At 42.7% G+C, this 25,186-nt stretch overlaps 1 protein-coding gene across 3 annotated transcripts in view; it reads right to left on the reverse strand.

Moving 5' to 3' along the window:
* The window catches only part of dlgap1b (discs, large (Drosophila) homolog-associated protein 1b), an 84,381-nt gene that overhangs the window by 35,426 nt on the left and 23,769 nt on the right, over positions 1 to 25,186 (reverse strand). For all 3 annotated transcript variants that reach the window (XM_047568355.1, XM_047568354.1, XM_047568356.1), the window contains exons 2-4: positions 18,579 to 18,664; positions 3,281 to 4,403; positions 1,182 to 1,396 (exon numbers count right to left, since the gene is read on the reverse strand). In XM_047568355.1, the coding sequence (XP_047424311.1) occupies positions 1,182 to 1,396; positions 3,281 to 4,336 (1,271 nt within the window). In that variant the 5' untranslated portion in view covers positions 4,337 to 4,403; positions 18,579 to 18,664. The remainder of the gene's footprint in view (positions 1 to 1,181; positions 1,397 to 3,280; positions 4,404 to 18,578; positions 18,665 to 25,186) is intronic.

Genomic DNA, 25,186 nt, shown 5'->3' on the forward strand with positions numbered 1-25,186 from the left:
ATAAGTTATGTGCTGTTGTGCAAAATGTTGCAAACAAAGGAAACACATGTAAGATTATGATAAAATACAAAGAGATTATTGCAACTCGTCTCGTGATATTTTGGATTTTATCGGTTATAATAACTTGGCACTCACCAAAGCAACACGGAATAAGATGCTACGGTGCAACAGTGAAGCCTTTGGAAAAAGAAACCTGAGCTATCAAACAACCCGAGTTGGGGGAAAGTGACTGTGTATAGTCTTTCCTAAATGCTCAGAGAAGATATTCAGTTGGTAGACGGACTTTAATGATCCACAAGGGAAATTAATTGGAATAACTCCAGCACGGCATCCCCAGCACTTCCTCTGAAGTTCAGGGGGAATCTCAGGCCTCACTGGACAGCACAGGGGCCGCGGACAGCACTAGCAGTTGCTCTCTTGAATACGCCAACGGACGGCCGTTCTGCTTAGCGCTACAGCTAATCATAAAAAGCAGCTTAAAGAACAAAAAAAAAAAATAAAACAATTTGACTGTAACACACCAAGAATAAATGAATAAGCTAAAACAACACAGGGCTACTGAAATGTTCTTAGTCAGTACATGAAAAGGGAACCGGACCGGTATTTCATATTAAGGCTCAGTTGGTTCAGTGTGTGATTGTAGAGATGCAGGTGTCTGAGTTGTGGTAATTAAATTATAGCCACAGACAGACAGGAATTTACACAAAATACAGACTGACACAAGGAATACATAACAATGTCTGCTTCCATGTCAGTGTGTTTGTTGACTTTTTCTCTTATTTCCTCTTCTCATTCCATTTCTTTTTGTCAGTTTTGGTGACACAGAACGGTTTGACATCCAGCTTTTCGCTTGGATGCTATTCAGAAACATGTGCTCATAATACACAGGCTACCATGCATATACACAGCAACGCTGAAGTGATGAGCCAATTAGTTACAGGGAAAATTTTTAAACAGATGAATTGCAAAACGCTAAAATGCAGAGACACGAGCCACGTCATCACTGGAACTTCTCAGCTGCTTCAAATATCGTCACTTTAATAATAATTTAGATTATTTGACAATATCCCTTTACGTTCTGGGGAATTGTGTTGTGCATTTTTCCAACTTTTTCCAGACCTTTCTCATTATTAAGTCATCAACCATGAAACCATGTGGTTTCCTCCCTAGCGTGCACTCACTTGAGCGTGGTCATCTCTGTGAGAGACGGCTGCGTGGCCTTCAGGTAGCTGGCTCGTCGCGCCTGGACCTTAGGCGACGGTTTGGGGCTGCAGTCCGAGTCGCCGCTGTCCTCTTCCGCCATGGCCTTGATGTAGCTCCCGCTGCGCATCCGCCTGCACGGAATCTCGTCATCCTTCCCCAGCGGAGAGAAACCGCTCCAGTCGTCCTGAGGCACCTGTAGAGATGAGATGAGATCAGGTAAAAAGAAGGAATGAAGACGCATTACCTTCCAAACTTGAGAGCACTGACAGATTGAGATGATATAAATGCTGGTGTCTATAGCGCACTTCAAACAGATGCAGTGGCAACAGTACTAATGCAGTGCCCGCCTTGATCATACCATAAGCTTGTCACTGCCGCTGGGCTTCTTTTGTGTATCCTGTGACGCATGCTGCATATCTAATGCAGGGAATGAATTAATTGTTTTGACCAAACCTTGCAGTACCCTGGCCTCTGTCTGCTCTCCTGACTTTTCACACACGCTAATGAAGGGAGAAAATAAATAAATAAACGGAGGTAAAGCTATCTCCTAGCCCTAATCTAAAAGAGAGGGAGTCAGTGACAGCAGACATGGTGAGAGGGGGGAAACAAAGGGTGTTTTGTTCAGCAGAACCACTGCAGTCCCAACGAGAGTAGCTGTTAGGGCACCAGCTCTGAAGTGGAAGAAAGGAGATACAGAGCTAGAAAAAAGTGCCTGAGAATCATTCAACAGACTAGTGCGTAGCTAGGAAACCGTGCTGACCTTGATGTCAGGGGCAACTACTGACTGCGTTAACATCTTGGGAAAAGCTGGCGCTGCGATGACGTCAAAGCAAGTGAATTGTTGTTATTGAGAAAGAAAATGAATTAAAGTCATGGTTTTTCAGCTGAGAAAGCAAATAGCATATCTACATATTCTAAGGACTAAAAAAAATTCTACATACAGACCGACTTGAAAGGCGGCTTACCCTTCCGTTCTGTTCTATAGAAAAAGAACTGGCTCTTTCAGGGCGAAAGAATTGTTGCCACACTACAGCGATAACATCCTTCGTAGATCTGCTCGCCCCTTTTTCCAGGATGTTAAAATGCAAGGCCATACAGAACGTTCTCTCCATCTTTTATGTTCGCCTTCTCTCACTTTCTGCCTCTTACTCTCTCTGTTCACGCTCTCCTCTGTTGCCCTTATTTGCACACAGACACACACACACACACACACACACACACACTTGCCTTCATCCTCTTCTCCCTTGTCTCTACATTTCTCTCCTCAGGCATATATTCGCAGCTCACACCAATGTGAGGAATCACATGCAATCTGAAACACTTCTACCTTTCTGAAACGGTAAAAGAGAACCATTATCGAGCGGGTCGGCAGCATGCACGTGTCCCGCTCTATTTGTGTGACCACTGGGCTTAGGAACTGGGGCAGTTTTCTTTTCATTCTTTGTCTGCTTACCTCCGGCTCTCTCTGATCTCATAGTGGCACCACCTCACCCACGCTACCACCGCCGTGACCACAAGCACAATCTTGACAGCTATACAAATATAGTTCCTTGTGAGAATTTGCACTGATGATGTGTCACATGGGTGAAGAACACCGTTGTCTTTTAAAGGCTACTTCATCAGGGTGCTGTGGATTTTTGCCAATTCAAAACAAGTGCTGACCTAGCAGGGATTGTAACACCTAGTCCTTTAAGTTAAGTTAAAGTTATATTTTGTGTTCTCCTTTCCTGTGGCTGTACTGTATTATCTTGACAAACCTAAAACAGGTATGTTTCTAACCAAACATACCTATACTTTATGATCAATTCCAAAACAAATGGGCAAAAAACAGGGGAGCAAATGGCATGTGATGCTACTGCAAAATGTTTTAAAACTACACAAATGGATAAAATCAACATGCAGCCCATGACAGATTGGGGTCTGGTCCATTGCGTTCCTTATCAATCTTTCTAACTCACACAGACATGCAAACAAATGCTGATGACATGCAGGAAAACAGAAGCATGGGGGAGCAGCCAGTTCCGAATGATATATGAAGCATGACGTGCGAGACGTGCCGCTGTTGTAACAGTCCTACCTGTAGGAAGTGGCAGGTGCGTCCCTGCTCAGCTTTCACTAGAGCTTTATCTAGGTTGACCGAGGCCTTCTGGTAGACCTCCCTTGCTCTGCTCACCGTCAGAGTCGAAGACCACGAGCTCTTCTTCAGCTGAACTTGGCCATCGAGCGCACTCATGAGTGGCAGCCCCCCACTGCCGCTGCCCCCGGAGCACGTTGAGCACTTGACGTCGTTGTTGCTGCGTGACGTCTTGAGAGACTGGGCGCTGATGGTGTTGTAGGACTCCATGAAATACTGAGACTGGGATTTGTCCGGGTGTCGCCCCATGGTCATGACCCCAGAGGGCAGGCCTCCACTGTTGGCCCTCTGGTGATGGTAGAGGCACACCTCCCTGTCCAGCATGTCGTCTGAACTCCAATAGCCCGAGATGGCCGTGCGCATCTTCGGCTCTGACTTGGAGCGGTCTTTGCTCTTACTCCGCTTGCTGTGCTTTAGGGTGCCGGAAGATGACGGAGGATCGTCAGGACTGGATTTGCTGCCATTCATCCTCCCGCTCCCTCCTCCACCGGAGCCCGAGGGGCCTTCCAGGGAGTGGGACTTGGTGAAAAGCTTCTGGACAGAATGAACGAGGTGGCGAATTCGACCGGGGCTGTCACTGCGTTGGTGCTCTACTGCAGTGCGCTTGTACTGAAGTGTGTGGTAGCCTTCATGCCGCAATGGCGCCTGGCTTTCAAACTGCTCGAGCAGGTTGGGTGGGATGCGGTTGTTGTTTCCACCCTTACTGCTCCCTGGTGGCCCGGTATAAGGCACCACAGCGCCGCACTCTGCCTTCAGCTCATGGTGGGAGCTGTAATGTCTACGAGGGAAGGTGCAGCTGGCCAGATCAGGATAGGCATTGCATTCAGTCTGGAAGGCGTTCCGCTGAGGGTAGCAAGGATGGTCAGCAGAATGACCCTCCCCAGGATTGAGGAAGTAGGACCGACGATCCGAGTGTCCCAGGGTCATAGAGTCGTAGGAGGGATCGCAGGTCACAGCGTGGTGGTGACTGCGGCTGCTGGACAGGCCTTTCATTGTCATCGTGGCCGGGTCAACATGCACATCCGACTGCTACTGCAGGAAGTCTGCCCAGGACCCAAAACTAGTTCTACAACAAAACACATGCATGCACAAGAACAGACAAACAAACATAAAAAGAGAGAGAAGAAAATGATAAATATCTCGAAAATGCATTCACTCAAAGCACAATATCAGGACTGCAACATCTGTAACCTGAAGAAGATGCTTTTTGGCACTCCTTCAGAAATGAGAAAACCAGCTAATGCTGAAAGGTGCTGGGCTGTTTTTTTTCCCTCTTTCAGTCTTTTATTTTTGTCCTTCAAAACTTCAAAAGGAAGATGACTAAATTTAGCAGGCTTTAGGCATGCTATCCCTGACACCAAGATCTGTCCTCAAGCTTCATCTTTCATTTCTCTGTTCGCTCTAATAGATTTTAGTGAAATAGTGGCAGGGGATCAAGGAAACAGAAAGAAACAAGAAGAGGAAGAGGTATCAAGAGCTATTTCCAGCTCAAGTATATTCCATATTTGTCCAAGGGTAAGCTAAAACGAAGCATCAGGCTAATTCAAAAAGCTATAATGAGAAGCCGCTAAGACATAAGCAATAAGGTGCAGATTCTTATCCTTTCACTACAATTGCCTGATGCCTCCTACATGTAATCCAGTGCTGTCTCAGAACAGTGGATAAACAGATCAGGCAGAACTCAAAATATATGTGTATTATTGTTTTACAGTATACCTGCTCACAGTGCACACATGCACATCTTCCCACCCGGAAACATAACGAACGATCACAGGCTGATCCCACATTTTCCCTCAATACCTCTGGTTCTTCCAGGGGTAAACTAATTGGCTAGTAAAACTCAGCTGACAGCTTCTGGGCCGGTTGAGGCAACTGCAGTAAACGACCTTTCCCTTATATGGTACCATGAAAACAATGGCATCCATCAGCGCCCTTAAACTGCCTTCCTTACCCATCTGGGGCTGTGGCTGGCTAGTCATAGAACCCACACTGTTTCCAATGGACTGGAGGTGAAGCTAATGAGACAATAATAACAGCCCACGCACCCCAGAGTACCACCGTGACAGCAGTGTGGCCAAGCCTCAGCAGGCAATTCATTACTGCGATTTATAATGCAGTATGAAAGGGCACTGTGGTAAATAAAATAAAAAAGGGGAAAGGGAAAGGAGGGGACAGAGGAAACAAACATAACAGGAGAAAATGAAGGAGACGGTAGCCTAATAAAATATTGTGTTTAGTCTCCACATAACATGCATGAATATAGATTCTTTTTTTTTTTTACTGCAAAATGGACTTGTTTAATTGGAGAACTAGGTGAATTATTTATGCAAACTGTACTGAGCCAGAGTAGGAGAGAATAAAGTTAATATATTACTCGTTTACTGAAAATGGAATACATTGCATGGTCAGTCCCCGCTCCCGTCCACAATTCACTCACACAAGAGCGAACTTACACAAAACCCACGCCACATGACAGAAAACCCATGCTATAGTGTCCGCTTCTTGCAGAGCACTTAAAACATGGGCTGCGTCCAACTAAAGGTATTCATTGCAGTTGACAGAGATCCCTTCTGTTGGCCATTGAAGCACAGAATGTGACCTAAATAAAAGGCCCTCGCGGTGATCCACAGCAGCGTGTTTGTGGCACAGCTGTCTGCAGCGCTGCACTAAAGCTGAAAAGCTGAAGTTGGGTCATGCTGGCTATCTGCCTGCTAGCAACACACACCCACACGCACAAACACACAGTGTACCTGACAGGCCGCATACCCCTTCCTGAATTTTGATGCTGTTTGCTTGTGAAGCTTAGTTTACCAACAACAGCTGTACAACAAGCTGGTTGTACAGTGTCTGTCAGTGACATGTGCTTATAGACGACTGTGGTTATGTATTATACTGTGTGACCCAGTTGTCTCTTCACCTGTCTGGTCAAGCCAAACGCAATGTAACACTTCAGCTACTGGACAAGTCACTCTAAAGCAGCAATAACATTCTTCAGTCAAGTTACTGAGGTGAAACATGGTGGGTTGTAACCGGTGCAGGCTCCTGAACTCCATCCATCACAGGACATGATGTAGCTCACACAATAATTGTGGCAAATTTAAAAAAAAAAACAAAAGAACAACTAGTCCTCGATTTTCACCAGCTATGCGTAGCGAGTTAATCAAGCTTATATTAGCTGCAGGACTTCGAAACACTTGCAATACACTGACAACTATTGATGGCCAGAAAAGACTCATGAAAAATGTTCCTGTATTGCTGTATGGAAGTTAGTCCTAATATTATGAGGGGAATGATCAGAACATTCAAAGATACACCTGACAGTGTAGTTTTAGTGTTTTTAAAGTGGAAATATGGCACAGTGGACGTGGTAGTCATAAATATTAACCTATAATCCTGCACTCTATTATGTTTACAATATGATATGATATCTATGTGCTTAATGAGTCTCGACTGAAAACAGAATGTTTGCTGAGTTTTCCTCTATAATACCAACAAACTTTAATATGTGGACAAATGTCGATATTGACACAAGTGTCACGCCTACAGTTAGACGCTTAGCTGTGAGCGGAGCTGTTTGAGGTTCTCAGGTAAGAACAGATGCTCGAAATCACAGTTTCCACAGCAAACAAGCAACAAGCAAACAAATGAAAAACAACAATAAAACTCAAACAACGCGCTCCTTCTGCTTTGTGTGCACAGTCTCCAAAAGCCAGAGAGACTTCATTACATTTAGCAGGATTGTATAGTGAAGGGCGAGGTGTTCAAACAGAATACGGGACCCTATAAAACAATTAAGCCTATGAATGTTAATGCCCACTAACGCCTGCATCGGCTCACAGCAGGAAAAATTACTATTTGGATTCTATGGTTCAAGGTTTTCCAACTGCCAGTTAACAGTTGGAGTGAGATTTGGAGAAGATTGCATGGATGGGGGGTCCAATAAAACACTTCTAAGCCCAAATCTGTTGCAAAATTTATGAGTTCCTAAATGCTGAAAATGTGTGGGTGATCATTTTAATGATCATTTAAATCTAATTATTGCAAATTATTGTCCTCTGAAATATCTTTTCATTGTTAGGTCTACTAAGCTAACTGTTGCCATATTCTGGCAGTTGCTTTAATGATCCAAGACATTGTTGTGTTATGTTCTATATATAGTAACAGGAAGCATCCCTGTGTACAACAATGTCAGTACTGGAAATATCCCACTGTGAGAGTGTAATACAGAAAAATCTCCATGATAATAGCCTTGAGAGAAAAAAATGCTTTAATTGTAAACTGTGTCTCCACATGTGCCTATGTGAAGTGAACAAAAGAGATCAACAGTATTATTCGCCATTAGATTCTGTCTACCAAGTAATAAGTTAAACTACCCATATGCATAAACCAGCAACAATGAACATGCTCACGAGGTCCTGCAGCTGTATGACGCTGCAATAAACCGAGAGAACCAAGAACTGAAGGCAGCAAACTCAACTTCAACTACAGTAAAGATTTGGTTAAAATATGGATAATACACCGATCAGCCACAACATTAAACAAGACAAGTAAATAACACTGAACATTTTGTGACTGCTGGGAAACTTTTGGACCTGGCATTTGTGTGGATGTCACTTAGACATGTACCAGCCACCCTCACCTCATAATGTCACTCCTTGATGGCAGCAGGATGCAGCCCCCAAAAAATGGATGAAGAACAACTTTAAGAAACTCACGAAGAACAGCACAAGACGTCGGCCTGGCCTCCAAATTCACTACATCCCAAACTGATCAAGTATCTATGGGGTGACGAAAAGAGGACCCTCCTCTCAACCCACAGGACTCAAAGGTCCCCACTAACAACATCCTGTTTCCAGACACCACAGGACACCCTCATAAGGCCCATGTCCATACACTGATGAGTCACAACTGTTTTGGAGGCACAATATACATTAGGCAGGTGGTCATAATGTTATGCCTGATCTGTGTTTTTCTAAAGTCTCAAGTACAGCTTGGACACTCAAAACTGAAAATGGCAACCCTTCAGAGGTTACAGTTCTTTCATTCTAGATGATTATTGGTGTGAGAATATTTGCGTTGAAAGTCCAAATGAGATGAAGATGAAGAAACTAGAAGCCTCCTGTGAGGCCTTCAGCCATTTCTGTTTCTCCTCTTGGATTCACTAATTCAAAGAGGTCAAAATCTGACTCACTTTCATTGTTCAACTTTGTCAAAGTATTTTCTTTTTGGCCTCTCTGCAATGCTTATGGAAAAATGTTGGTGATGGCATGTGGAAATGGACTGTGTTACATGCAAAGAAATAAATCTTTCTTCCTTGCATTTGGTGTGAGAACTGTTTGGGTTTCATAAGACACAGACTGAAAGTCGGTAAGTGACGCCAAGTCCATGAGAGCTGGCAACCCTGCAGTAACTTTTTATTTGGGCCCAGATGAGATAGATGGAAAATAAAAAATCTTCTGACTTGCTATGCATTCTCAGATGTGGTCTCACAGTGGACAGATCTACTGAGCTGAGACAGAGTAAAGCAAGAAAACAAAGATGGTATGAACATTTAAAGTAACACTGACACACTGCACACACTCTTTGTAGGAAGTGATGAAATCAATATTCCTTAGTGTGAGAAGATGACTGCAGCCTCTCTTGCTGTCAAAATAAAAAGAACTGCAGTTAGTCTACCTTTCTCAGTTGACATCAAACGCTGGTTGCAAGATGGAGCTCGGGGCTTACAGGACTTCTTTGGTAACAAAAAGGGTACTGAGGGTTTTCACCTCTCTCTTGGACCTGGATATATTTTCTGCAATGACAGAAAACATTTCCAATCTCCTCTCCATGGGGGTTCAAATCACCTCCGCAGTTGTGGCTCATCTCCTGTGTGTGAGTCTGTGTGGTCAAATCAAAAGAAAGTACTGCACTTTACCTCCAGTTTCCAGATCAAATGTTCAAGTTTTGCCTTTGATCCTGCAAATGTTTTGCAGTTTCGGGATTTCCTGCAAAATATCAGTGTACAGGCTACATATGGGGCCAGAAAAACATATGTCTAATCGGTGTCCATCTGTGAAACAAAAGGAGGACGGGCGGCGGTAAGACTAAGTGAATGTTTACTGCGCTGCACCTGCATGCAAATAAAAGGCAAAAATAGTTTCATTTTCATTCAGAATGTAGTATAACAATGCCATTTTTTGATAAGTGAAACTACATTTGTGACATTTTACATGTGCAATGGGAAACTGTTATACTTCTTGCAGTCATAAAACAATATATTTTCTTGAATTATTAGAAACGATTTTTTTTTTGCTTTTAGGACTCCCTGTGCTTCTTCTCTGTTTTTGTGCTGAGATGACCTAGAATGCTAAGGTAACAAGCTATGCAAATAGCATCATTAATAGAACTATTTCACTTTTCACTGTTCACGTTTCACTGTTTTAGTTAGTCTGAATTTTTCATCCAGAGGAAATTACCCTTTAAAGATGAAATGCTGCATGCTCCGGAATAAACTGAACAATTACCTTTTCTGAACAGAATGAGTACAATAGAAAATAAATTGTAAAACACAGAGCGATGGTATGTTCTGAGCAGTGACAGCGAGGATCTTCTCATTGTGCATATGTGAACAGCACCATTAAAAACGCAACATCCCTCAGACAATGATATTGTCAGACATTTTAAAGACAGCCATGGGCTAAAAAGCCTTTGAGAAAAATGGTATTTTTTTTTTATTTTATTTATTTATTTTTTAATGTGTTTCCGGATTATGAAGAAGCAGCTTTTAGGGACGTCAAGAGAGGCTGGGAACGACTAACTTTAATGTCTTGCTGTTAAGATGATTCTTAAATGATAGATGACAGTCCCTTGGCGGCCCTCACCGGCTGCAGCGAGGCAACTATTTGAAGAAAAACTGTAAATGACTGCTTTTGGTTTATAGGATGCGTCGCATAAAATACATGCCCACAAAAGCAGCGTCGGACATGATAAAAGCCGTATAAAATGGGGAATTGGTAGAAATAAAAGGCTTTCAGCGTGGCATCTCATTTCTTGTGAGTGGGGAGTATTCCCTTTCCAGCAAACACAGGTTTATACGAAGCTTCTTCGAAATTTGCATTAAGGAAGATAAGCAGGTCTATTGTTTCAATGAATGACATGTTTCCACAGGCCTTTTTCAAAACACTCAGGGACTAGTGTCAAAACATGTTAAATAACCTGACAAATAAAAACCGGTGGATTGTCGTTGACTTCTTTTTATTGAGGCAGTTTGACCCAGCGCCTACTGTAATATGCATATTCATGCTCGCTGCTTCATTATGAAACCACACAAATTCACGGATGGATTGATGTTCCTGGTTTCCACTAGACAGCCCCTTTGTCACAACCAAACTAATTAGGCTGACTGTCAGGGCTCTCGCTGAAAAATGGAGTGACTGCATTGAGTTATGGCTCTGGACCTGCCAAACACATTCCAGGGACAAATTCCTCCAGTGATGAGGTGTGTTTGATCAAGGTAAACAAATTAACAAAGGCATTACGTGTAGAAAGAGCCCCGTGCTGTTTGTCTCAGACACACAAGGCTGATTTAGCTTGTTCAAAGAACTTCAGCGACGCTGGCTTGCGCGCTAAAAATTCCGCTACGGAGGCAATCGAGCGTGCAGGTCATTTTCAAGTCGGGACTTCAGAGTGCATTTCTTTGTAACTCTTTTATGTTGTCATTTCATCTTTGCTTCTGCTTTTTTTTTTAGTTCCATGATTCAAATGCTCAGTTGATTTTCATTTATTTGTTTCCAAGAAACTCGTTCAGCACCGAGTGACATCTCATGAAGGATTCATGCAGACATTCTGTTGAGTTCTTTAAAATGGCCTTGCTGGAAATAACTCTTCCCATTTTTTCCCCTTTTTTTTCTGTATGTACTCCTCCTGGTATCCTTTGATCTTTAAGGGAAAAGATTGAGCTGAGTGGCTGTGACACTTGGCTTCGACTCCATAACAAAAGGCCACGACTCCACTGAGATTTCTATTGTATGGCTTCAAGGTTGAATTTAACATCGGTGGGAATCAAGGACAAAGATGGCAGCTCCTATCTGTTCCTTTCAATCTAAAGGTTGCATACAGTTAGAAACGACACAGTTATTTTCAAAAGGCGGCCATGAGTTTTCGCGGAGCAATTAGCTCAGTTCAGAGCGTCATCTTACGGAGGTGTGTTACCCAAATCCTGAAAAAAGCATGTTTCACTTTAACATGATTATTTGAAACTAATGACCTAATATTCTGTTGCTCTGCGCTAGCTGCCAATCATGCCTGTTTTAGGTGTCAATTTGTGCTGCTGCTGCTGCTTGGTTGAATGTGGGATTAAATAAAGCTGTAATAAATCTCTAATGATCTGTACTGATTCACATTCACAGTATATAAGTACACCAGAAATGGGAGCTCATAAAATCTGTTCCAGCAACAAAATCAGGTATTGTTTTTGCTCTTTGTCACAGCGACAAACGACAAGCAGGCTCTGCTGAACATGATGCAAAACCACCTGCAGGATGAGTTAATGCCGTGTGGTAAGCAACTCTCTACAAACACGTTAAGAATCTGTAGGCAAAGGACAAGGTTTTGGCACTGGCAAATTAGTGGTTTCTGTCTGTAGCGGGGTTAGTATTCACAAACCATGCTTCAGCAGACGTTGTTTCCATGAGAGCAGCAGAGGCAGAATGCCCTGACCCGTGGGCAAGCAAGCTAACGTGACATATTTGTCAAGAGAGTCCCTTGAACAAACACTGTTAAATGAGTGGAAACCGGCTACTTGTGACACAGATCTGTCATACACATTGTCCCTCAACTCACTTCTTTGCATTTCTTCTTTGTAAATGAGACTGAAACAATGCATAGAAACCCCTGAAACACAGGCCTCCACAACCAAAGGCTAATGCCGTGTTCAAACTGCCGGAAAAACACGACGATGACATCCAACAACATCAACAAACAACTCGCTGACAACGCAGCTGGCCACGTTTTGGGGTTTTGCAACGCTAATTAATTTATTAAAGTCGTAATATAAAAGCCTCTCGATGACAGCCGGGATAGGCTCCAGCAAACCCTGTGTGAGTGGCAATAGAGGATGAGATGAGATGAGGTAATATAAAAACCAGCGAGTTCCAAAGTTGACATAAGCAATTCAAATTCCTTCAAACTTTCTTGAAATTCCTCCTGAGCTATATTAAATCTGGTGATTTTTGTTCTCTGAGTCAATGATTTTTCATCTTGCAACAAGTTGATTTCCCTGTTTTCAATTGTAGATAAAAGCAACGTAGAAAAAAAGCAACAAGGAGCAGATAGAGCGTGACGGATTATAGATGTTAGATTGTTGGCCAACAGCCATTTTGGAGAATAACAATGATATGTGAATAAAAGGTCACTTTGAGCCTTTCCAAGTAATCTACCTCCACGGAACCTTGATTTACGGTGTGTGAAATTACTATTTTCTTTCCGCTGTCTCCTTTTTTTAATAAAGCTATCCATAAAAAGCTGCCAAGGAAATTGGACAAAAGAGGACAGCATCGCCATGGAAACAAATGGATTTTCTGGTGGAAAACAATGTGTTTTCACCGCCGCTAATGAGAACTCATATGTACCAACCGCTTTGGGATCGTAAGTGTGGACAGAAACAGAAGTCGCCATTTCTTCTGCTTTATTTCCTCATGCAGCCGCGGGGCATGCGGGAAAAATGTGAAAAATGATCGACCCTCATCGATTTTTTAGAGGATATAAATTTCGATTGGTGACTAAGAAAGTAACAGGCTATAAATAAATATCGAAGTACACAGGCCTAGTGTACCACAGAATTTGTGACTTTTATTTACGCTTTACATTCAAATCCAAGCAGGGATTAGCGTGATGTTCTTCCAGGACTGTTTTAGACACAGTCACATCAAGAAGAAATGAAGCAATTCTAGTGGTTTAGTTTACTAACGCTCTTTAATTTTTTGTTAAATTTTTTTGGCTACACAGAAGCAGATTTTGCACTATATTTGCAAATGAACACTGTTACATCCAGAAAGCTTTCCTCAGCCTGTCAACACATGAACTAATAAAGCATCAGATGAAAAGCATCTGCCTGAGTTCAGATACGCACATCACCAACTGTGCTCACGCAGAATAATAACATTTACATTCTCTCTTAAGAGCTGCGAAATCTGGGGCACCTAATTCTGGACCATGTGGAAGCGGTGACGGTGATAACAAAATCAAACCCTGGAGAGTCGGGGGCTTGTGTGTCCGCGTGCGTGCATCTCCGTGCACGTGCTACATAGCACATTGTACCCTCATCCATCAACCGCGGCCATGACCCACATGTATAAAATCCGCTAATGCCGCTAATGTCGGTATAGCGCCTGTTTCCTCCTCGTGTTGTTCACTGCTGTTCGTACAGCTGAAGAACAGGAGTGCCGCTTCTTATTTGGAATCTATTTCCAGTCGTGCGGTTGCATATAAGAGCACAAGAAAGACGAGCGTTGCAATTAGTCTCCAAAGTTTTTTTTTATGTTTGTTTGTTTTTACCAGACTTTAAATGCGGTGGCTTTCAGAATGGCTTTCAGAGCATTTCCAGTGTTAAAGCATCCACATATGGAAAAGCAAATGCACACACAGGCCCGCAGTATCCGCAGTGGAAATTAGGTTCCACGCGTGCACTTCGATTGTACAGTACGCACAGTATAGTCACTTGCCACCGTCAGGCAACATTAGCATCAAACTGCTGCCAGAGGCGTACACAGTGTCAGGTGATTTCAGCCGACTGACTCTACAGTTAATTACATGTCAAGAAACAGAGCTGACCTTAAGTGCACACAGCTGATGTGTTAATATGCTTTAAGCCAATATAGTCTAAATGCCTACTAAATGTCCTTTCACTGGAAAACGTGCTTAACTTTTACTTCACAATATGTGTTGAACGAAGATTAAATATTGCATTGACAATAAGCCAGGGATAATGGCATACAGTAATCTGCAATTTGTGTAAAAGTCTGTAATGAAATTACTCTCTTCTACAGCTCAGAGAATAATCAAGCATACAAGAAAAAAAAAAGTGAGCAGTTGTTGATTTCTTTTGAGGAAACATTTTACACAATGGGCTGGCAAGTAACAGGAGCCTTTTGATGAGATTACCTTGGCCCCACCCCTGACAATAATGCGAGGCTACATCATCTGCTTAACTAATCGGAGAGGAGGTCACAGTCTGGTTACTTGGGTAAAATGACGAGAAAAAGCCTGATGAGGCGCTTCTCTCCTTTGCTGTGGGTGGCATGTCACATCGAGGATGCATCAGCAGATGCTTGACAGATCTGGGAGTGAGATCCAACTGAGCAAGAGGAGAAGGGGAAGGGGGGTGTGGGGGGGTCTAACCCGCTGTCTTCTCGGATGAGCGCCGGTGGATGCATATCCTATGCGACACACGTACACAAGTCAAGCAATCACAAATACAACTGCATGGGCAGACTCACACAGATGCATTAGTTCAGCTCTGGCTGCACGCTGTGGGGATTTGATCCTCAACCAAACATGCAGCCTGCACACAGAGCAGGTGTCAGACCAGGTGAGTGCCGCGCTGACGGTTAGCGGCTAGCTCCTAGCTGACCCCGCATCAAAAGTGGGCGACGCTGACGAATCCCCACACAAATGGAATCTACGAGGCTTATGTCATCAAAACGGACGTTACGTCTCCCGTCAACCGAGGCAGGTCTATCAAAGACTCAACGCGGAGATGTTGTTGCGAAACCGTGGTTACTCTCAGCAGAATTGCAGGCTGCTCCCACAGCTAGTAGCTCTGGTCTGCGTGTTATGTCATTCAGGGCACAAACTCAGCAGCATTTGGAGTTAATAGCATATAATGATGCACCACAAATCTTCTCCAGCACAAAGCACGTTTGAAGATATATATTCATGTCTGCCCCTAATTAATTATCGTTTGTTTCTGATTTAGTTTGACTGGCTGACTGGACAGAATTACATGAGGCGGTAGCATTAATATATCTCTCAGCGTAACACTTTACATGTTATTCGTGCATCCGGTGCAGATATATAAAGTTCCTTCCCCCTACAAGCTGAAATAATTCCGGTTTCTTTCCTCTAATTGCTTCGTTTCAACATAATTTCCAATATTCAGAGTGTTCTGTTCTGTTTCTTTTAAAGCAGTGGGAGACAGGTCATGCTTTACAGGTTATTATAGGCGTAGATAATATCAGGGGGGGTTTCCATGGACACTAAAGACAACGTTGGTTGGGAAGAAAGTAGATGAGTGGCTATTTAAAGTGCAATAATGTTTGTAATTGTATTCACTGAATAATATGATAAAGTCAGTTTTTCATATGGAGCCAAAAGGCAGATTTAATACACACACATTACATACCTGTACAGTTGAGCGTTGAAAGCATTCGAAAGGTGATTTGCTTTAGAGTGCGCAGCCAAATGGACTGTGAAATTTGCCGCTCATTGAGCAAGTTAAATTAGCTTCCCCCATTTCATAATGGGCTCAGCTACACAGAGATAACGTCCTCCAACTTACGGGTATATCGAGGTGACACATATTGCGTTAAACAACATTACCTCTTTGCATATTAAATGTTATCATGGGCGACGCACATGAAGCGAATCCCTGTTTCATTTCGGCAGAAAATAGATTTCATTTTAAATTAGACTCTGAAAAGTATATATATATATATATATAAAAAGATTTAATAAAAATTTGCAAATATGTTATTGTGAATTAATGAAGTGCAGATGCTTAAAGATAAGACAGTTGAAGCTGAGTGTTTCCTCATGCCCAATATTAAATATATCACAGTGTCATTAATAACTTTATCATAATAGCACGGAGAAAATAGTTGCCAAAAGCTCAATAGATATTTGAAATATGACAATTTTACAAGTGTACTTGTATTATCACTCCTCAGTTTTAGTTTAATGTCATCAATCACACCAAATATTGGTATTTACTAGCGTTCTCTACAACAAGTTTTTTCCCTGCAATGTAAGAAATGGAGAAATGGATAATAACCGTTACATCGAGGCATCAGTCCTGGCTGTGAGTATCAGAGACAAGTAGCATTGAGCGAATATGGCGTGAGGAGAAGCTCTCACAAATTTCCACACTGTCAGTAGTGTGTGTAATATCCATCTGGATGTCCAGTCATTTACCCCCAAACACTCCTCGCTCACCGCTCCCCTCTCTGCCTTACCTACAACCCATCTCCTTTAATTTAGGATTTGTCATCTTTTTCCTATTCCCGACCCCGGGTGTCCATTCTGTTCCGCGTGATTGCCAGTATCAGCGCTGTGGCTCTCTTCCCACTGGCCAAGATTTACCTCATCTGATAGTCTTTAATTACACCCTCATTTGCTACCTAATCTCTATAAACACACTCCATGGTGAACTGATTGATGCCAGAAAACCCCCCCAAAAAAAGTGTGTTTCACTGGATAACTTTTGAGTTTTAGGTGTTAAAAAACATAAATAGCTAAACTGAAGAGTGCGGCTGCGTGGCAGGAATTCCGTGAAACAGCCTCAGCTATCAACGCGTTTATCCCACTGGCTGCAGTATCCTTCCCTCCTCCCGTCTCCAAGTTTCCCTGAGATACACAACACATTGGCTTGGAGTCAGCTGGAAAAGAACATTTCTTTTCAAGTAGCCTTTTCAAAATGACCCAAGCCAATGCAATGATATGTTTCCGAAGGGTAAGCTGTGCTTGCTGTAAATCCAACTTTTTGGCACTTGCCCCAGGCCTTAGGGTTCAGGGTTGGCTTGCGCTGAGCCAGAGATGGAATCTCATGCGTGATTATGCGTTAACCGCGAAGTGATGATGCACCACTTTCCCTCCAATTCAGCTGCAGCTGTTGCAATGTTATGAACACACGTTTGGGTTCTGGAAAATGCTGAAATTCTGAAATACATGATTATCCAAATAAAGGCTAAGTTTTTCTTACTCTTGCCTTCATCTGTGTTATGTTCCTTGGACTTCAAGCCCTGGCGCAAGACAACAACAACAACAACAACATGCTTTTACTTTGGCATTTGCCCTCACCCTGACCTGGTACTTTGTGAGTGATCCAAGTGCAAGTGGCTAGCTTACAGTGACCAGCTTGGCTAACCCCAAAATAACACTAGCAGCATTATGCTCTATATTCTAAAGGATTACGGATTCAATTCACTGTGCATTGCATACACATTTTAACTTCTAAATCTTTCAAATATCGAGTGCATGTGAAAAAAAACAACAACAACAAAACAACTACAACATTGAATGCTGGATTGCGTCTCAATATTAATTTCTAAGCTTCACACAAAGGTCAGCGCTTCTTTAGCCGCAGTCACAGTTGCCTGATTGCTCAGGGTATTCTCATTTTCGGGACGACTTAGGCGACTTGGACCTATTGGTAATACGTGAGGCACGGAAGCTGGGTTTTTGCATTTATTGTATTATTGCTCTGGCTGCATTTGCCTCATATTCTTTTGTTTTCAGGGCACAAAAACGTAACATTAACACAGAACAGCCCAACTCGCTAGAGCAAAAAAATAAAGAAATAAAAGAAACAGTGAAATGGTGTTGTGAGGTTATAACGTCGGTATTAATGTTTTTATTTGCGTCCTGTGAAATCCTTTGCCCTCCCTTCTGTTTGCCGTCTGCTCCACACTGGTAGAGGACTTATGCCGGGCAGAGTAAACAGCCCTTCTAGTCGCCATTAAGCAATTTTACGCACTTTTTGAACTTCTTATCTCGCCACCGCCATCTGCTCCGTCACCAGTTATCATTACACAAACAAGAAAAACATTTTCCTCCAAGCGGCCCAACTGAACCCTTTTTCCTCTCCTTTTATCTGTTCCTCTCATCTGTGCATCTTTCCATCATCCTCCCCACTCCCTGTCATCCGCCTGCTGTCACTCCGCGTTGCGTTTCGGCCTCAGTTCCGCTGATGGAAGGCTGTCAACTTTTGACAGATGTGCCTCTGCCACGGGTGCACTAAAAGGTTATATCTGGTACATAGAAGGCTGCATTCAGAAGGCCAAAGGTGAATTATGAAACTGACAGCACTCAGAAACAGCCTTAACAAAACTGATATCATGTACACAATGTCAAGGTTTTTCTTTATGATGCTTTACGTCTGTGTACCATGTAAGCAGTTACTGACCTGTGCATCAAATTTACTAATAGCATCACCGTGTGCAATATAATAAACAAGTGGAGGTCATACATTCAGAACACAACTCACCTTTTTTATAGTTTCATCTTCGGCATCTTTTCTCTCCCGCGCTTAATTCCACTCTCCTTGCCGTCTCTGTGTGCACATTTCTCCACCTTGAAGTGAATAAACACAGAGTCAGTGTTTGAGAATTTATCACAGCACTCCTATGATGCCCTGGTGGCTAATGTGCTGGTCCTTGTTTCATGCGCTCGTGCTGTGCTGCTGCTCCCTGCTCTTTCTCTAGACTCACTTCAGACTGCACTGCATTTCATTAGTGGCGGAGGCATGAAGGGTGGTGCAAAACACATTTGCTGAGAAAAAAAACAACAACTCTTTTTTTTTTTTGCTTTTAAGTAGTCCCAAGAAGAAAACTTTGGTCTTAATCGACTGGAGTGTTTGGATTATAACGTTAAAATGTCTGTGTGCATAATCAGCTAAGCCCTGTTTTGTTTTGCTGTGAAATCACAGCGCTAACATGTTGGTTTTGATCCTAAACCCTGTCTTTTGGGAAGCTGCATTTCGGGGGGGAAACAACACGAAAGCATGAAGGAGATGTGCAGAATTCCTTTAAGCCTATTTGCAGTTATTTAAATCTAGCGTGTTAAGTCCTTGAGGTGTTTTGAGAGAGGCTGGAAACAGTTTTTGTCTCAAGGCAATGAGCGGAGAAGCAGAAAAGCAGAGTGAGCGCGGTTTCTTAAAGCACGGTAACGGCTTCTCATCTTCTTCAGAGTTTTTCCTCACATGAAAAATGCTTATGTAAGAAAAATCCAGAGTTGAGAATCAACTTATATAATTATTGCTTTATAAGCTTTTGAGAATAAACCATTTGCAAAGCAGGTTTCTAGAAAGCGACCATTTCTTGACGCCCCATGAAGGTGATGAAGAGGACGTGGCAGGTAGTTCAGTGTTGGGTCACGGAACAGATGGTGGTCTGTCCGACTCACGGCAGGTGGGGCTTCGTTGGGACGGGCTGAACACACACACGCACACACTGTCAGAGGCAGGGCACTAATACTCCAGGGGGGCTTCAGGTCCTCTGCATATGACAAGGATGCAGGGATCCACAAAAAAAAAAATAATAATAAACTCATGCAAAGCTCTGTTTCATGTCCTTACAAACACAAGGTTATATTGATAGTATGTGATATTTTTAAGTTCTTCCTCCTTGGAGTACATGAGTTCACAAGCTTTAAAGTGCATTTGTGTGCACATGATAACATGTTAGAAAAGGAGTCCGGTCATTATTGACTTGTGGAAAATTTGACATGTGAACAGTTTAAATTAAACTGGTCACGTGCCAAATTTATGGAAAATTGCAAATAATTAAAAATGCAAGTTGATAGTTAAGTGGACCTATTGCTTATTTTCTGTCATACAGCATATCCTATGTTGGCTGCTCCTATTAAATTAGTCCAAAAATAATGAGACAATTATAATTTCTTTCTTCACTTAAGGCACTCCTGCATACAAATATCCACTGAGATGTCACACAATACGCAGACAGGGCGTAATATTTGGGCTCGAGCATCCACGGATGGATTCGAAAAGATATTACATATAAAAATATAATGCAAAGAGTTCTGCGGGCCAAACAGAGGAACACAGGCTTTAAAAGAGGAGGAGCTCGAAGCTAGTATTTGTTTTTTTTTGTTTTTTTCAAGCACAGGCTGAGCGGAAGGGCATAACAGGCAGTACGAGATAAATTAGAATTTCTGTGAACTGTGGAACATGAAAAGGCTACAGTAGTGGAGTCCCACAATAGCAATCTGAAGTTGAAAATGGGCACGTCATGTCCCTTAAACTCAATTTAGTCTAGAATTCTACTATTAGGGGTCATGCTGGGAGCCAGATAAACCAAAAAAAAAAAAAAAAAAGTGAACAACTCTGTTTCTAGTAGCTGAACATTTTAGTCATGCTAATTCTGAGCTCCGGTGCAGAATAAGATCTTGGAATTAGAGGGTTTTATTCACTTGATCTTGAAAGCCCAGTACAAAGATGATTATTTGAATACTGAAAAGTAAAATCAAAGGTCCTTATTTGAGGAATTCACAGTTTTGGCATCCAGAAAATAAAACCATTATTCATTCTGTGGGCAAGAATTTAAAGAAGGAGGTTATCCTTTTCAACAACACTTCTGGCCTTATAAATACGTAACTCTGTGCCACTCTGAATATTATCAGCTGTGACAAAACCATCAAATGAACCACTTTTGAGCTGGAAGTGAAATATGATGACAACCTAAGTGAAAGATAAGATTTCACATCTCCCGTGTCCCCTCTTCTCTGTCAATTCTGTCACCTCTTCGGGGGACAATTTCAATTTCACACTCTGCTGGGGTGCATAACACACACATCACGCAAACACAGGTACAGACGCAGACAGATGGGGGGGAGGGGGCCGGCTAGTTATAAATAGGTCGACATATGTATTCATAAATGAGCAAGCGGCAACGTGAGGAACACAAATGAATTCTGGAGACACACTGACGACTCGCTACAGGTCTCCGTGGGGGGAAAAAAAAGAAAAAGCGGCAAAGGAATGGTGACCATTTCCAAATTCATATATGCACTAAAATTATAAATGAGATGACCTTTACTCGATTCTTTATATGACTTTCAGAAGTATCGCCTGTGATATTCCTGTAAGTAGACCACAGCTCTCCATCTCCCTGTATCCACCATCTGCAAAATGACTGATTCATATATTCACAATAGAACGCAAAAAAAGGGGGGGAGGGGGATCTGTATGTAAGTGGAAATGCCTGGGACCTGTTATGCAAAATAAGAGGAAGCCGGGACTACGCTGAGAGTTAGGGAATAGAAATGACAGCAGAATAGAAATGGGAAAAAAGAGTGAGGAAATAAACTGAGAACTGAACAAATGTGGAAAAAAATCCTCTTTCAAAAAAAAAAAAAAACTCCATATGTTGGAGTGTGATACGGAAATAGGCCCCTCTGTATTCATGAATTTCTTAAAGCACAATCAATGAGGTAAGCGATACATAAAAGATGAGGCTGAGTTTGACCTGTTCACCAAAGGGGGGGAGGGGAAGTTTTTCCGCAAAGCCTGGGCCGGAGGAGATGGCGATTTAGACTGTGCAGGGCATCCTTTGAAGTTTTGGCAGATGAGGATGGACTGTGGATCAGCCTCTGGCCCTGCTGCATTAACCCCCAAAGCCCCAGCTACGCTTGCACTGAGTCAGCAGCAGCACCAGCGGGCTGCCTGCCCGGCCAGCGTGATGCATAATCTCTACACTGGGGTAGCACAGCTCCATTATACGGAGCCATTATTCAAACTTCGGCAGTGATTATCTCTGTGTTTTATTACATTTTCACAGCGGCGTGACTTCACACCAGTCAGCGGCAGATCTGACGCCGATGCTTATTCCGGACAAAGACGGAATTTGTGAAGCGAAGGCTCGCATCATCAGCTCCGAATTTGTTGTTCCTTATCTGCTAGGAGATACAGCGGCTCAAAGAAAGACGCGCAAACACACACACGGGCAAGGACCCGGTATCCTTATCAAGCCAAAGATTAAGTACAAATTGAAAGTCACGCTCACACGCACGCGCATGCATGTACACATACGCAGAAACGGACCGTTTGCTGTACTTTCGGCTGATTGTTTGAGTCATGCAGACACTCTGGTGATAAACAGGTGAGTCACATCAGAAAGAGGATTAAAGGGGCCGTGGAAAAACAGAGAATTGTTGACAGAAAAGAGGGGGGATTTGGATTGAGCTTTGCCAGTCCACTGACCCCTCCCCTATCCCACTTGGTTGTAAACTAAGTGACGAGTCAGTACGGCCACCTTGTTGGGTCACTTTGATCTGACGTCGCTCAAGAAACTTTAAGTCCAAGTTGTGGTTCTCCCTGATCCAACCTTTTTCTAGTAAAGCTCATCTGATCACATTAAATCTAGTCAGGTATATGCTTACAGTTGTACCTCTTAAAACCACGAAGGCTGTGCCGGTGCCATACATAACTGAAGAAAGAATGCAAGAATACAGCGTCATCCCCTATGTGAACTTGTATAATCTCATCTAGAAGCAGAAAAACATACACTAATCCGATTCCAAATGCACCCAAATCTGTTTGTGATTAAAATAATTCCAGAGTTTGAATAAATCGTGAGCGATTAAACTGACCAGGATACCCATCTGAGTCCGCAATGTCAGCCTTATGTTTATCCCCAGGTTATAAGGTAAGGTGTTTACAAAAACATAACCAGGCCAGTGGGTCAGACAGAAATCCGTGTGTGTCCAGTGGGACAGTTGTAGGTTAAACTTTTCACACTAAAATGTGAATTTTGGCTGCATGTATCGACACGTGGCTTCAGCTGTGAGTGTTTTTTTTGTTTTGTTTTTGGTTGTTTTTTTGTTTTGTTTTTTACAAGGGCACTGGGAAGTGTACAGTATTTGCAATTGAAATGCTGCGTGTGATTCAGAGGGAAGGTGGGGTTGGCGGCGCCCCACCTGGATGGTTAGACTTCCAAAGGGCACACTTAATGAATTCAGAGCGCTGTAATGCGAGAACCACACGCTGGTGGAAGGTAGTCATTTATTAAAAAAGCAGGTGTTTGTGTGCGCTTACGTTCACTCGTACGTTGTGTAGATGCGTGGAGTGCGCGGTGCAGGATTTTAAGGATCCTAAATCAGCGTTTCCAATGATTTTCTACTTCAAAATCAAGCTAAACAGGACAGATTTGTGAAGGGCACAGCGTGGCACTGAATTGGTAATGCAGAGACTTGCAGTCAAATGCTTTTTGGGTTTTTTTTTGGCACTTTTTTGCTTTATTTTTCAACCCCTGCAGTGATTTTTTTTAATGCGCAAAGAGCACATTCGCTTATTTGATTGCCTACATTTTGCCAGTAACACTGCCAAAATCCTGCTAAATGTATAATTTAGAAACAAACGTGTGATTTTGGGTTATATACCGTAAAGAAATTTTCTGAGGCACGATTTCAAGAAGCCGCTGTCTAAGCTTCCCACCATCGCGTAAAAGCCTTTCACACCGCCTTCTCGCCAATCAATAAACTCTCGACCTGTGAAAAACAAAGGGCATGGCATTCAAAAAGCATTTTTTGCTAATGCAGACAGAGCTAACGCCCGTGTTTGAGTCCCTTCAGCATTAGCATGAGGGTTAACCTTTGCGCGGATCAGGAGAGGCATGCCAAAGGTACGAAACGAGACGTGATGGCTTTTGTCGTTGTCTCTCTGCTCACATTTGCCTGTCTGACGTGATTGTCAGTTTGTGTTAGAGCGGAATATGAGTTACATCCTTAAATACACGTGAGCAGCAGCCAGAGTAATCAGGTGTGAGCTGCGACTTTTGGCACGGAAAGTGAACATAGTGGAAGAATAAAGGAGACATATGGTGCATTATGTATGTATGTTAGAAAAATCAGACTGAATCATCTCCCCACAAGCTCCTCTCAGCACACAACTGACTACTTCATTTGAAATAAGAAATTTAAACAAGCTACGTTTTTTCTTCTTCTTATCTAAACTGTCTGAAGCCGTGTGCTCAGAAAAGGTTTTTTCCTATGCAGTGTGATATTGCTCACCTAGACATTCCCATCTGCCGCGAGACCCTATAATCAAATGCAATCAGGCCAGTAAGTAGATGACACACGCGCACCCTTTACTAACACAAATCACACTAATCTGTGATGGTTTAATCACGCGGCCGACGTTCAAGTCAAAGTATGGATCGAGCCGGAGCTCGAGGCGCCAACAAGCTGCGCATTTTCACACTGGTTCTACAGAAAATACAATCTAAGAAATTGAATTCTGTAGGGACGATTGCCTTCGAGGTCCGAGCTTTAAGAGGCGGAAGCAGGCAGAGTGCTGCTGAGGAAAAAAACAAAAAAAAAAACGTCTCAACTTCAGTCAGTCTCCACTCATGTCTGCATCTCCATTCATAACTGTCTTCCTTATCTTTCCTCTTCTGTTTCCTTTCCAAGCATATTTCTTCTCAAACAACATTACATGTAATCTTTTTTATTCCACTCTTTCCTCTCCTCATGCATAAGCAGCGTTCTTTGCTCTCTTTGCTTTATTTCCCCCGCAGACAATCCCTCTCCATATTTTTTTTTCTTTTTTTTGGCTCCTCCTCTCAATCTATCACTCTCCACTGCTCAGTCAGAATAACAGCAGTGATCTATCACAACATTTTCTGTAACCAGAGGGCAATTTTCTGGGGCTGGCACAGCGTCAGCCCTGTGCTGTACTGTAACAAGACACTGTTGCAATAATAACACAGAAAAATCTGATTAACGCGGAGTCGCATTCGTGCTGCGGAAAGTGGAAGCAGACGCAGCTCAGGCCACTGATTTCATATGAATTCACAAGGCTGCCATCACGGGCTGCAAGTGACTAACATGAGCTAAGGGGGTAGGGGGCATGCAAATAGTATTTCAAGAGAAGGGTGTTCTCAGTGATTAAGTGGAAAGACAAGCTAGGGACTCCAATCAGGCCAAATCAATGTGAACTAATCCTGTGCCAATTAAGAAACTGTGGTTCAACGCCCAGGACCTAATTCAATTTCTTTCTGAGGTTCTGGCTGTGAACAGATTGATTGAAAATCCTGGACTTGAGCCAAAAAGAGTGAAAGTGCACAGTTATGAGAGTTT

Source organism: Mugil cephalus, chromosome 18 (assembly GCF_022458985.1).
Source record: "Mugil cephalus isolate CIBA_MC_2020 chromosome 18, CIBA_Mcephalus_1.1, whole genome shotgun sequence".
Lineage (NCBI taxonomy): Eukaryota > Metazoa > Chordata > Actinopteri > Mugiliformes > Mugilidae > Mugil > Mugil cephalus.